The sequence below is a fragment of the Pseudophryne corroboree genome, chromosome 1 (assembly GCF_028390025.1).
Source record: "Pseudophryne corroboree isolate aPseCor3 chromosome 1, aPseCor3.hap2, whole genome shotgun sequence".
Taxonomy (NCBI): Eukaryota; Metazoa; Chordata; class Amphibia; order Anura; family Myobatrachidae; genus Pseudophryne; species Pseudophryne corroboree.
In genome coordinates this window covers 858,250,956-858,265,223 of record NC_086444.1, presented here as the reverse complement: position 1 = coordinate 858,265,223, position 14,268 = coordinate 858,250,956, and the positions used below count along the sequence as shown (strand labels likewise).

Genomic DNA, 14,268 nt, shown 5'->3' with positions numbered 1-14,268 from the left:
CGCTGTTTATCCTATATGCACCTAACAAGCTGGGTGCTCCTGCTTCTAAGCAGACTATTGCTCGTTGGATTTGTAGTACAATTCAGCTTGCACATACTGTGGCAGGCCTGCCACAGCCAAAATCTGTCAATGCCCATTCCACAAGGAAGGTGGGCTCATCTTGGGCGGCTGCCCGAGAGGTCTCGGCTTTACAACTTTGCCGAGCAGCTACTTGGTCAGGGGCAAACACGTTTGCAAAAATTCTACAAATTTGATACCCTGGCTGAGGAGGACCTGGAGTTCTCTCATTCAGTGCTGCAGAGTCATCCGCACTCTCCCGCCCGTTTGGGAGCTTTGGTATAATCCCCATGGTCCTTACGGAGTTCCCAGCATCCACTAGGACGTTAGAGAAAATAAGAATTTACTCACCGGTAATTCTATTTCTCGTAGTCCGTAGTGGATGCTGGGCGCCCATCCCAAGTGCGGTTTATCTGCAATACTTGTACATAGTTATGGTTAACTAAATCGGGTTATTGTTGAGCCATCTGTTGAGAGGCTCTATTGTTTCATACTGTTAACTGTGTTTCATATCACGAGTTGTACGGTGTGATTGGTGTGGCTGGTATGAGTCTTACCCGGGATTCAAAATCCTTCCTTATTGTGTACGCTCGTCCGGGCACAGTACCTAACTGAGGCTTGGAGGAGGGTCATAGTGGGAGGAGCCAGTGCACACCAGGTAGTCTAAGATCTTTCTAGAGTGCCCAGCCTCCTTCGGAGCCCGCTATTCCCCATGGTCCTTACGGAGTTCCCAGCATCCACTACGGACTACGAGAAATAGAATTACCGGTGAGTAAATTCTTATTTTTCTTGTTTATATAGTCTTCTACAGGTGTGTGGTGACACATCAGGAAAGGACCTTACACTGGGCAGCAAAGAGAGTGAGCAGGAACATACCTTACATTTTCATTTTCAGTGCAGGGACTAGGCAACGGCGCTCCCCCACCCCTAACTCCCAGCAGAGCAGCGCCAAACTGCCGCGAATCACAGGTGTTTTGGGGGCATGGCCTAATGCCGAGGAGTGCCCGCCTCCTGTGCTGCTGTGTAATCAGGGCAGGTACAATAGTGTCTCTCACTCCATCTCTCCCCCTAACACTCTCGCTCCTCTCTCTCCCCTAACACTATCACTCCTCTCTCTCCCCCTAACGCTCCTCTCTCCCCCTAACACTCTTGCTCCCTAACACACACTCTCCTCTCTCCCTAACACACTCTCCCCTCTCTCTCCCTAACACTGTCCCTTTCTATCCCTTACTCTCCCTGACACTTAGTCTCTCTCTCTCCCTCTTTCTTTCCCTGACAGTCTCCCTCTCTCTTCCCACCTCCTCCCCACCATGGTGCTTCCTCCATTTTGTCTCATAAATGTTCTGACGCCCCTGCTCACTCCTGTCGGTCTTTTTCACACTGGGATCCCGGCGTCAGTATTACGATCACCGGGATCCCATGCGCCAGGATATCATACTGATCCCCCTATTAGTACACCTCTTAATGCCCAGAGGGAAGGGCGATCCTGAGGTCATGGTTCCCCAGAGGTTTCCCCCTAAGGGGGGTTTTCCTCTTCTGAGTACTGAAGGATGACTCTTTGTGAGTCCAGAGGTGTAGCTTTTATGCCATAATCAATCTCATGCCCGTCCCTGCAATGTATAAAAGGTAAAATAATCGCTAATGCGATCACTTTACTTCTGGGTTTAGACCCCGGCTGCACTACTTCACATGTGCATTCGTCAGACTGCATATGTGAGAGCAGACAGTAATGCAGAGGGATCCCAAAGATCTCTCTCCAGGGAAGAATTGCATAATGTAGCCCACGGGCTACAAACGCCATTTAGAAATGGCATTAGCTGCCGGGCCAAGCTCAGAAATGCTTTGCATTCTGGAGCTTGGTGAGTTTTACAGTTTACCAACTGCCGTAGAAACTTTTGGTGGCTGCCTTTGTGATCACAATAGGAGGAATGCAATAGATATCTCCAATATCCATTGCAGTCCCCAATACATACATTCAGGGCCTGTTTAATATTTGTGGGCAGTCTCCAAAACTGACTGTTTTCGGAGATGTCTCACAAATATTATTTGTTAAATATTCTTCATAATAAACTTTTTATATTTTAGCATAAACTAAAATATGTTTCACGTATTCATTGACTGAGTCTCCGTTCTTTATTGCATGCTAATTTCACAGGGTCTGTAAATTATTACTCTACTGTCCTGCTGGTGCTCCTGACCTGCTGTATAGCAGCTAGACATATTTTATATACAGCACTCTTGGGGAGATGTATCAAGCCTTGGAGAGAGATAAAGTGGAGATGTCCAAAGCAACCAATCATCTTCGGTCACTTATCTAGCACAGTACATGAAATGATACCTGTAATTAGAAGCATCATTTGCTTTGTGCAAATACCCAACTTTATCTCTCTCCGCGGCTTGATACATCTCCCGGAAAATATCATGTCTCCTTTTCACTTAATTAACAAGTTAAATTAATAATGGACAATTTTTTTTTTCTTGGAAACAGGGTAAGAGATTCCTAGTATAAGATAATGTTAAAAAGGGTTTCCATCTTCCGATAACTTTCTAATGGCTTGTCAATACCCTCCTGGTACATTTACTTTGATTTATCATTCACGTCTCTTCCATGCCAGTCAGGGGCGGATTGAGAACTTAATCTGGCCCTGGAAATATATGAAAAGTGGCCTCATGTAGGGTGGAGTAAGTCCTATAAGCGGTCCCAACACAAACTGTGGGTTAGCAAATTGTTAGCATTAGCCACAATGGTAGTAAGCAAGACCAATGCAGCATGGTAGCCAGTCACAGCACCAGCAGAAGGATCCTGTCACAGTAGGTGGAGATCACACCAGTGGGTGAGGGTATTGCACTGGTAGGCAGCACACCAGGGTGACAAGTACACACATTAAATGATTACTACTACTTAATCCAACAGCAGGAAATTCCAAAGATTAGCACCAACCTGGTAAAAGGTCATTATAAAATAGAGCATTCTTACTGGGGTCACATCCATTGCTAAACACCCACTGGTCTTACATTTTTCCTTGCAGTGTAAAAGAAAAAATAATTCACAATGCCTCTGTCTACCATTCCAGTGAGAGATAGTCAATACAAGCAGCATCCCAGTGACCACCATACAATGCCCAAGGAGCATCCCAGTGACCACCATACAATGCCCAGGGAGCATCCCAGTGACCACCATACAATGCCCAAGGAGCATCCCAGTGACCACCATACAAATGCCCATAGCAACCAACCAGGTTCTAGCTATCATTTTATAGAATATATCTGATAAATGATAGCTAGAAGCTCATTGGTTGCTATGGATACAAAATCTTTAGAAGGTTTTCTACATCTCTCCCTTGGGTATTGCTGCAATGCACATATCGGGCACTTATGGTAGTGCCCAAATCTCAGGTTTTCTCCCATCCATGTTGTAATGCCGGTAGGACAAGATGTGCCGTTGGAGCTCCTGAGCTGGCATGGCCCTGTCCGGCTCAGATTAGGCCAAAGATAAAAGAAAAAGTCATGTTACAGAACAGTGTTATTAGTTAATATGGGGAGATATTGGTTACACATATAGGGCCTGATTCTGAGATTTACATAAATCTCTGATGTTTAATAATCTGCACATGAGTGGGCACCGCGCTGCACACGCGCAGATCTGGTCCTGCAACATCCTGAGTAACCTCAGGGTTACTCGATGTCCTATGTGCACGCAGATGATCCCGTGCTGCCCCTTCAGATGCAGCAGCACATTACAGAATCCTGGGCTACTCTTTTACTTAATACACCTTATGTAGCTTTTGCATAATTCTGCACAACTGCAGAGGTGCCATTAGTGTCCACCTCTGAATCAGCCCCACAATTATATAGAGGCAGGGGCTTAACTAGAACTTTGTGGGCACCATAGCAACATTTTTAAGCCCCCCCCCTCTCAGGTCTGTAGAGAGAGAATGACAACAGGGACATAGAGGCAGAGACACCGAGAGAGGGTTCCGGCAAAGACATAGGGACAGAGATAGACAGCAGGGATTTAGGGACAGAAAGAGCCACCAAGGACTTAGTAGTGTTCACTCTAGGATTTTTTTAGGGCAGGGTGCTGATCACGGGTAGGGCACATTTTTCATTCGGGAGGGCACATTTTTCGTTCGGGAGGGCACATTTTTCAGCTAGAAGGGCAAAATTAGGTACATACTATAATGCTTGGTCCTCCCATTCCCACATGATTAAGAATGGGCAGTGCGCGCCAATGGCGCGCAGCAAAAAATAAGATTTTACTTACCGATAAATCTATTTCTCATAGTCCGTAGTGGATGCTGGGGACTCCGTCAGGACCATGGGGGATAGCGGCTCCGCAGGAGACAGGGCACAAAAGCAAGCTTTTAGGATCACATGGTGTGTACTGGCTCCTCCCCCTATGACCCTCCTCCAAGCCTCAGTTAGGTACTGTGCCCGGACGAGCGTACACAATAAGGAAGGATCTTGAATCCCGGGCAAGACTCATACCAGCCACACCAATCACACCGTACAACTTGTGATTTTAACCCAGTTAACAGTATGATAACAATGAAGTAGCCTCTAAAAAAGATGGCTCACAACAATAATAACCCGATTTTTTTTGTAACAATAACTATGTACAAGTAATGCAGACAATCCGCACTTGGGATGGGCGCCCAGCATCCACTACGGACTATGAGAAATAGATTTATCGGTAAGTAAAATCTTATTTTCTCTAACGTCCTAGTGGATGCTGGGGACTCCGTCAGGACCATGGGGATTATACCAAAGCTCCCAAACGGGCGGGAGAGTGCGGATGACTCTGCAGCACCGAATGAGAGAACTCCAGGTCCTCCTCAGCCAGGGTATCAAATTTGTAGAATTTAGCAAACGTGTTTGCCCCTGACCAAGTAGCTGCTCGGCAAAGTTGTAAAGCCGAGACCCCTCGGGCAGCCGCCCAAGATGAGCCCACCTTCCTTGTGGAATGGGCATTTACAGATTTTGGCTGTGGCAGGCCTGCCACAGAATGTGCAAGCTGAATTGTACTACAAATCCAACGAGCAATAGTCTGCTTAAAAGCAGGAGCACCCAGCTTTTTGGGTGCCTACAACATAAACAGCAAGTCAGACTTTCTGACTCCAGCCGTCCTGGAATTATATATATATATATATATATATTTTCAGGGCCCTGACAACGTCTAGCAACTTGGAGTCCTCCAAGTCCCTAGTAGCCGCAGGCACCACAATAGGTTGTTTCAGGTGAAACGCTGACACCACCTTAGGAAGAAACTGGGGACGAGTCCGCAGTTCTGCCCTGTCCGAATGGAAAATCAAATATGGGCTTTTGTAAGACAAAGCCGCCAATTTTGACAATCGCCTGGCCGAGGCCAGGGCCAACAGCATGGTCACTTTCCATGTGAGATATTTCAAATCCACAGATTTGAGTGGTTCAAACCAATATGATTTGAGGAATCCCAACACTACGTTGAGATCCCACGGTGCCACTGGAGGCACACAAGGGCTGTATATGCAATACTCCCTTGACAAACGTCTGGACTTCAGGAACTGAAGCCAATTCTTTCTGGAAGAAAATCTATAGGGCCGAAACTTGAACCTTAATGGACACCAATTTTAGGCTCATAGACACTCCTGTTTGCAGGAAGTGCAGGAAACGACCTAGTTGAAATTTTTTCGTGGGGCCTTCCTGGCCTCACCCACGCAACATATTTTTACCACATGTGGTGATAACGTTGTGCGGTCACCTCCTTCCTGGCTTTGACCAGGGTAGGTATGACCTCTTCCGGAATGCCTTTTCCCTTAGGATCCGGCGTTCAAACCGCCATGCCGTCAAACGCAGTCGCGGTAAGTCTTGGAACAGACAAGGTCCCTGCTGGAGCAGGTCCTTTCTTAAAGGCCGATGCCACGGTTCCTCTTGGAACAGACATGGTACTTGCTGAAAGCAAATCCCTTCTTAGCTCCCGAGGCCATTAGTCCTCTGTGAGCATCTCTTGAAGTTCCGGTTACCAAGTCCCTCTTGGCCAATCCGGAGCCACGAGTATAGTTCTTACTCCTCTATGTCTTATAATTCTCAATACCTTGGTTATGAGAAGCAGAGGAGGGAACACATACACCGACTGTTACACCCACGGTGTTACCAGGACGTCCACAGCTATCGCCTGAAGGTCTCGTGACCTGGCGCAATACCTGTCCCATTTTTTGTTCGGGCGGGACGCCATCATGTCCACCTTTGGTCTTTCCCAACGGTTCACAATCATGCGGAAAACTTCCCGATGAAGTTCCCACTCTCCCGGGTGGAGGTACTGAGGAAGTCTGCTTCCCAGTCGTCCACTCCCGGAATGAACACTGCTGACAGTGCTATCACATGATTTTCCGCCTAGCGAAAAATCCTTGCAGTTTTGCCACTGTCCTCCTGCTTCTTGTGCCGCCCTTTCTGTTTACGTGGGCGACTGCCGTGATGTTATCCCACTGGATCAATACCGGCTGACCTTGAAGCAGAGGTCTTGCTAAGCTTAGAGCATTATAAATTTGCTCTTAGCTCCAGTATATTTATGTGGAGAGAATTCTCCAGACTTGATCACACTCCTTGTGTGACTGCTCCCCAGCCTCTCAGGCTGGCCTCCGTGGTCACGAGCATCCAATCCTGAATGCCGAATCTGCGGCCCTCTAGAAGATGAGCACTCTGTAATCACCACAGGAGAGACACCCTTGTCCTTGGATATAGGGTTATCCGCTGATGCATCTGAAGATGCGATCCGGACCATTTGTCCAGCAGATCCCACTGAAGAGTTCTTGCGTGAAATCTGCCGAATGGAAGCGCTTCGTAATAAGCCACCATTTTTACCAGGACTCTTGTGCAATGATGCACTGACACTTTTCCTGGTTTTAGGAGGATCCCGATTAGCTCGGATAACTCCCTGGCTTTCTCCTCTGGGAGAAACACCTTTTCCTGGACTGTGTCCAGAATCATCCCTAGGACCAGCAGACGTGTCGTCGGAACAACTGCGGTTTTGGAATATTTAGAATCCACCCGTGCTGTCGTAGAACTACTTGAGATAGTGCTACTCCGACCTCCAACTGTTCTCTGGACCTTGTTCTTATCAGGAGGTCGTCCATTTTCTTTGAAGACGAATCCTCCTTTCGGTCATTACCTTGGTAAGGACCCGGGGTGCCTTGGACAATCCAACGGCATCGTCTTGAAACTGATAGTGACAGTTCTGTACCACGAACCTGAGGTACCCTTGGTGAGAAAAGGCAAATTTTGGGACATGGAGGTAAGCATCCCTGATGTCCCGGGACACCATATAGTCCCCTTGTTCTTTGCTATCACTGCTCTGAGTGACTCCATCTGGATTTGAACCCTTGTAAGTGTTCAAATTTTTCAGATTTAGAATAGGTCTCACCTAGCCTTCAGTACCACCATATAGTGTGGAGTAATACCCCTTTCCTTGTTGTCGGAGGGGTAAATTTATTATCACCTGCTGGGAATACAGCTTGTGAATTGTTTTCAATACTGCCTCCCTGTCGGAGGGAGACATTGGTACAGCAGACTACAGGAACCTGCGAGGGGGGAAACCTCTCGACATTCCAATCTGTACCCCTTGGATACTACTTGTAGGATCCAGGGGTCCAGTACGGTCCCAGCGTCATGCTGAGAACTTGGTAGAAGCGGTGGAGGGCTTCTGTTCCTGGGAATGGGCTGCCTGCTGCAGTCTTCTTCCCTTTCCTCTATCCCTGGGCAGATATGACTCTTATAGGGACGAAAGGACTGAGGCTGAAAAGACGGTGTCTTTTTCTGCAGAGATGTGACTTAGGGTAAAAAACGGTGGATTTTCCAGCAGTTGCCCTGGCCACCAGGTCCCATGGACCGACCCCAAATAACTCCTCCCCTTTATACGGCAATACATCTTTGTGCCGTTTGGAATCTGCATCACCTGACCACTGTCGTGTCCATAAACATCTTCTTGCAGATATGGACATCGCATTTACTCTTGATGCCAGAGTGCAAATATCCCTCTGCGCATCTCGCATATATAGAAATGCATCCTTTAAATGCTCTATAGTCAATAAAATACTGTCCCTGTCAAAGGTATCAATATTTTTAGTCAGGGAATCCGACCAAGCCACCTCAGCTCTGCACATCCAGGCTGAGGCGATCGCTGGTCGCAGTATAACACCAGCATGTGTGTGTATACTTTTTAGGAGGCTGAAAAATATCCTATCAGCTGGCTCCTTAAGTACGGCCCTATCCGTAGATGGTACCGCTACTTGTTCTGATAAGCGTGTGAGCGCCTTATCCACCCTGAGGGGTGTTTCCCACCGCGCCCTAACTTCTGGCGGGAAAGGGTATACCGCCAATAATTTTCTATCGGGGGAAACCCACGCATCATCACACACTTCATTTAATTTATCTGATTCAGGAAAAACTACAGGTAGTTTTTTCACCTCACACATAATACCCTTTTTTGTGGTACTTGGAGTATCAGAAATATGTAACACCTCCTTCATTGCCCTTAACGTGTGGCCCTAAAAGAAAATACGTTTGTTTCTTCACCGTCGACACTGAAATCAGTGTCCGTGTCTGGGTCTGTGTCGACCGACTGAGGTAAATGGGCATTTTACAGCCCCTGACGGTGTTTGAGACGCCTGGACAGATACTAATTTGTTCGCCGGCCCTCTCATGTCGTCAACCGGCTTGCAGCGTGTTGACATTGTCACGTAATTTCCATAAATAAGCCATCCATTCCGGTGTCGACTCCCTAGAGAGTGACATCACCATACAGGCAATTTGCTCCGCCTCCTCACCAATATTTTCCTCATACATGTCGACACACACGTACCGACATACAGCACACACATAGGGAATGCTCTGATAGAGGACAGGACCCACTAGCCCTTTGGGGAGACAGAGGGAGAGTTTGCCAGCACACACCAAAACGCTATAATTATCCAGGGACAACCTTTATATAAGTGTTCCTCCCTTATAGCATTTTAATATATATACATATCGCCAAATCAGTGCCCCCCCTCTCTGTTTTAACCCTGTTTCTGTAGTGCAGTGCAGGGGAGAGCATGGGAGCCTTCCCACCAGCCTTTCTGTGAGGGAAAATGGCGCTGTGTGCTGAGGAGAATAGGCCCCGCCCCCTTTTCGGCGGGCTTCTTCTCCGGAGTTTTAGATATCTGGCAGGGGTTAAATACATCCATATAGCCTCAAGGGCTATATGTGATGTATTTTTCGCCATACAGGTATTATACATTGCTGCCCAGGGCGCCCCCCTCCAGCGCCCTGCACCCTCCGTGACCGCTGTGTGAAGTGTGCTGACAACAATGGCGCACAGCTGCAGTGCTGTGCGCTACCTGATGAAGACTGAGAGTCTTCTGCCGCCTGGTTCCGGACCTCTTCATCTTCAGCGTCTGCAAGGGGGGTCGGCGGCGCGGCTCCGGGACGAACCCCAGGGCGAGCCCTGTGTTCCGACTCCCTCTGGAGCTATGTCCAGTAGCCTAAGAATCCAATCCATCCTGCACGCAGGTGAGTTGAAAATCTCTCCCCTAAGTCCCTCGATGCAGTGAGCCTGTTGCCAGCAGGACTCACTGAAAATAAAGAACCTAAAAACTTTTTCTAAGTAACTCTTTAAGAGAGCCACCTAGATTGCACCCTTCTCGGCCGGGCACAAAAACCTAACTGAGGCTTGGAGGAGGGTCATAGGGGGAGGAGCCAGTACACACCATGTGATCCTAAAAGCTTGCTTTTGTGCCCTGTCTCCTGCGGAGCCGCTATCCCCCATGGTCCTGACGGAGTCCCCAGCATCCACTAGGACGTTAGAGAAATTTAGGGGCGTTGTTTTTCGTGGGGAAGGGGCATGGCCACATAATAGTGGCAATTCACATTACACCACACAGTAGTGCAGCTAATACACACTGCACCAGGTAGAACCTCCTATACACACTGCGACAGGTAGAGCACATTATACACATTGCACCAGTTAGAGCACGTTATACATATTGCGCCAGGTAGAGAGCACTGAGACACACTGCACCAGGTAGAGAGCACTGAGACACACTAAAGAAACATTGCACCAGGTAGAGAGCACCGAGAAACATTGCACCAGGTAGAGAGCACCGAGAAACATTGCACCAGGTAGAGAGCACCGAGAAACATTGCACCAGGTAGAGAGCACCGAGAAACATTGCACCAGGTAGAGAGCACCGAGAAACATTGCACCAGGTAGAGAGCACCGAGAAACATTGCACCAGGTAGAGAGCACCGAGAAACATTGCACCAGGTAGAGAGCACGTTATACACATTGCACCAGGTAGAGAGCACTGAGACACATTGCACCAGGTAGAGAGCACTGAGAAACACTGCACCAGGTAGAGAGCACTGAAAAACATTGCACCAGGTAGAGAGCACTGAAAAACATTGCACCAGGTAGAGAGCACTGAAAAACATTGCACCAGGTAGAGAGCACTGAGAAACATTGCACTAGGTAGAGAGCACTGAGAAACACTGCACTAGGTAGAGAGCACTGAGAAACATTGCACTAGGTAGAGAGCACTGAGAAACACTGCACTAGGTAGAGAGCACTGAGAAACACTGCACCAGGGAGAGAGCACTGGGAGGGAGGGGAGGACGGGCAGATGCAGAGCAGCACTCACCGTTGCAGCGGGTCCAGTCTCTTGATGCTGACGGCGGAGCCCAGGTCGCCGTGGTGAGGGGGAATGGCCGTGCAGCGCCGTGGTGAGGGGGAATTTCAAACCATGCCGGAGGACTGGCGGGCGGGAGACACCGCAGGCTCTGATTGGCTGCTCCTCCACGCTGCACGCTGACCCAGTCTCCACCTTCAACTGAGAGCTATCAGCGCGGCGGGGGGAGGAGTAACAGTGCGGCAGGGGGAGAAATGACAGCACACTGGCGCGGGGAGAAGTGACAGCGCTGGCGCGGGGAGAAGGCAGTCCTTTGGTGATTAACAGGGCGGCAGGGCGGGCACAAACAGGCAGGGCGCTTTCTGTCACTCAGAAAAGGGGCAGGGCGCAGCGCCCTGCGAAAGAAGCTTAGAGTGAACACTAACTTAGGGAGATGGAGTTGGGACGAAGAGAGAGGCAGCAGGGATGTAGGAACAGATAGAGGCAGCAGGGACACAGAGAGAGTGTGCGGGCAAAGACAGAGTAAGACAGCAGGAACTCAGGGACAGGAAGAGGCAACAGGGGCATAGAAAGAAAGAGGCAGCAAGGACATAGGGACAATGAGAGGCAGCAGGGACGTAGGGACAGAGAGAGGCAGCAGGGACAGAGAGAGGCAGCAGGGGCGTAGGGACAGAAAGAGAAACAGCAGGGGTGAAGAAACAGAGAGAGAGGCAGCAGGGATGTAGGGACAGATAAAGAGGTAATTGCAACATGCAATAAAACAGAATTTTTTTTTTTTTATAAATGACCAATGTCAGCAATTCTGCATATATAATATATGCTTAGATAAAATACATATAAAATCCCAAGTTTAAAGGCAGCGATGACAGGCTGCTTCTGTTGCCATAACAACATACACGCATCTATCCTGAATACAGAAATACAGAGTGCCCGACACGTCACCAAGACAGCAGGCGGGGAGGAAATGAAGCAGTCACAGTGCAATCTCCATGGGAATGGAAATGCAGTGATGGAGAATACGGAAGCATAAAAGATGGCAGCAGATAGACGCCGAGCCAGAACACGTGACCAATATCAAGTGACATCAGTGTTAATAGAAAAACACACTGCTGCCCTGGAGATGGGAACTGTTTATGGTCACATGATTTAGAGATTTAGGATTGAAGAGAGACCAGCCTCAGCAGTTATGTATTTTTCAGTAGGGGGAAGTGAAGGGATTGGATATTATGGGTATATAAGGATTGTTTGGCTGGACTTGCAACACTCATTACCTTGAAAAAAGACCCCAGAGGGGGATGAAATGCGTTAGTGGGGGATCAGGCAACTGGAAAGTGCTCCAGCCCACTCCCATCTTCACTCTCTGCTGATGTCCAGAGCCCGTTCCTGTCTGCGGTGCTGCTGCTGGGGGGTGGCAGCTGCTGAGCCGGCCCCTGGTCATCCTACAGAGCTCGGACGAGGTGGGCTACATCCCGGAGCGAGGGCCGGATGGACACCTCTAACCTGGTCAGCGTTTTGGCTCAATTTTCTGCCAACGGTTACCTGGCTAGGGGACGCAAAAGGATGCGGTAGGGGCCGCAAGTTTAACACCCCTTTTGTATAGTTATTAGCGACAGAAGGGGTGGGGGTAGGAGATAGGGACGGCCAGGAGATGCTGGGTTTCAAAAAGGAGGGGGGAGGAAGGTACAAGTGAAAGTAATTAAAACAGGTAATAGACAAGTGCCACCAACAGCGCCCCCTACCTTGCAACGCTATGTGTGGTGCCCCCTCCACACACACCTAGTTACGGCCCTGGTGGGAAGGGAGGGTTAGGGGTCCATTGGGGGAAGGTAAGTATATTTACCTTCCTCCTGTCGGAATGGCGCAGTCGGTATTCTGACTGACGACATTTGAACCCAATCCATTTACATAAACTCAGCTACTTACATTTTTCACTATAAACAATTTGAACAACTGGGTTTGGTCCATCATCTTGAGGTACAGGGTTCACATCCGCCCATTCTTTTCGATCTCTGTGAATATAAATGAGTTGTGTAACTATTATGCATAAGCCATCTCACCTACATCAGTGACACTATTTATTTAGCAAGTGTTCAAAGATAACAGCACCATAACTGTACAACTAACACAGAATAGGAAAAAATGATGGCTCTCACTGTGTTATTAGAAGAAAGCAAAGCTTCTGTACTCGATCATTGCAACGCTCACAAAGAATTGGTAACGAATCCTTACAGCACTGCATTCTATGTGACAGTAACCACCATGCAGTACATAGAGGGAGATTCATCAAAGAATCTTGGGGAGATAGAAAGTCAGGGTTGGACTGGCTGACCGGGGTACACTAACCAATCAGCTCCTGTCATTTTTCAAACACAATTTTTTTAAATGACAGGAGCTGATTGGTTATTACTTTCTCTCTCTCCAAGCTTTGATACATCTCCCCCTTAGTATGCATTTAGTGCACTTCGTTCTAAATGGAATAAGTACCGGTAGAGAATGTAGCGATCAGACAGGCTGTCATAGTCAATTTCGGAGTCTCCAGCTCCTTCTATGTCCAGGACCTCATAGCCCAGATCCAGCACCGCAGCATCCCCGCCTGTCTCCTGCCCAGCGAACTCCCCATAATCTGCCTCTCCCGGACACTGCTGCATCTTCACCCAGCTACCGGGAGGAAGGTGGCAGAGAGATAGCCTGGAAGAGGAAGCTGCGTTATCAGCCTGAGCCCGGGACCGGCCAATGCCATCGCTTCCAGCTCCTGTGTATAGGCGCAAGTTTACTGTGTGATAAACCATCCGCTAGAGGTCGAACTGTATTCTATCTCGCCACTATCCGTGTCTGACAGCATCCATTTTCTAGGAGACAGACTTGCTGCTGTGCGGTCATAACTTCTGGTAGTGTAATATGGTAAAATTAAATTTTTAGTAGGCTAGCCGAGTAGATTACTCTCATTTAAGCGCAGCTATATAGCCTGTCTGGAAAAATTGTAAAGCAGCTGATCGATATTTAAAATAATAATAAAATAAATATATATATATATATATATATATGTATACATATATATATATATATATAGATATATATGTATATATATATCTATATATATATATATGTATACATATATATATATATATATGTATACAGATATATATATACATATATATTTATATATACATATATATATGTGTGTGTGTGTGTATATATATATATATATATATAGATATATATATGTGTATGTATATATATATATATATATATATATATATATATTTAGATAGATAGCATACCCTCCAACTGTACCTTTTTGGCAGGCACAGTACCCTTTTTTATGGTCTGTACCTGCCAAAAAGGGCTTTGTACTGATTTTTGGCTGTCCAAATTTCCATTGAAAGTATAGGAAAGCGGGTGTGACCCCACCCCCTTTTAACTTGGCCACACCTACTTTCCTAATTTGGACCGGTTTTGGGGGGTCATTCTGACCCGTTCGGGGTGCGAACGGGTCCGGAATGCGTTGCCGGTTACGACGCGGTTTACGAAGAAAGCGGTCGCAGCAGCGGCCGCAAGAAGATTGACAGAA

General features: G+C 47.7%; 1 protein-coding gene across 1 annotated transcript in view; it reads right to left on the bottom strand.

The window, feature by feature from the left end:
* Positions 1–13,482, bottom strand: part of FNTA (farnesyltransferase, CAAX box, subunit alpha) — a 66,187-nt gene extending 52,705 nt beyond the window's left edge. Inside the window, exons 1-2 of the mRNA XM_063919971.1 lie at positions 13,182–13,482; positions 12,621–12,706 (exon numbers count right to left, since the gene is read on the bottom strand). Coding sequence (XP_063776041.1) covers positions 12,621–12,706; positions 13,182–13,345 — 250 coding nt within the window. The 5' untranslated portion in view covers positions 13,346–13,482. The remainder of the gene's footprint in view (positions 1–12,620; positions 12,707–13,181) is intronic.
* Positions 13,483–14,268: the final 786 nt, after the last annotated feature.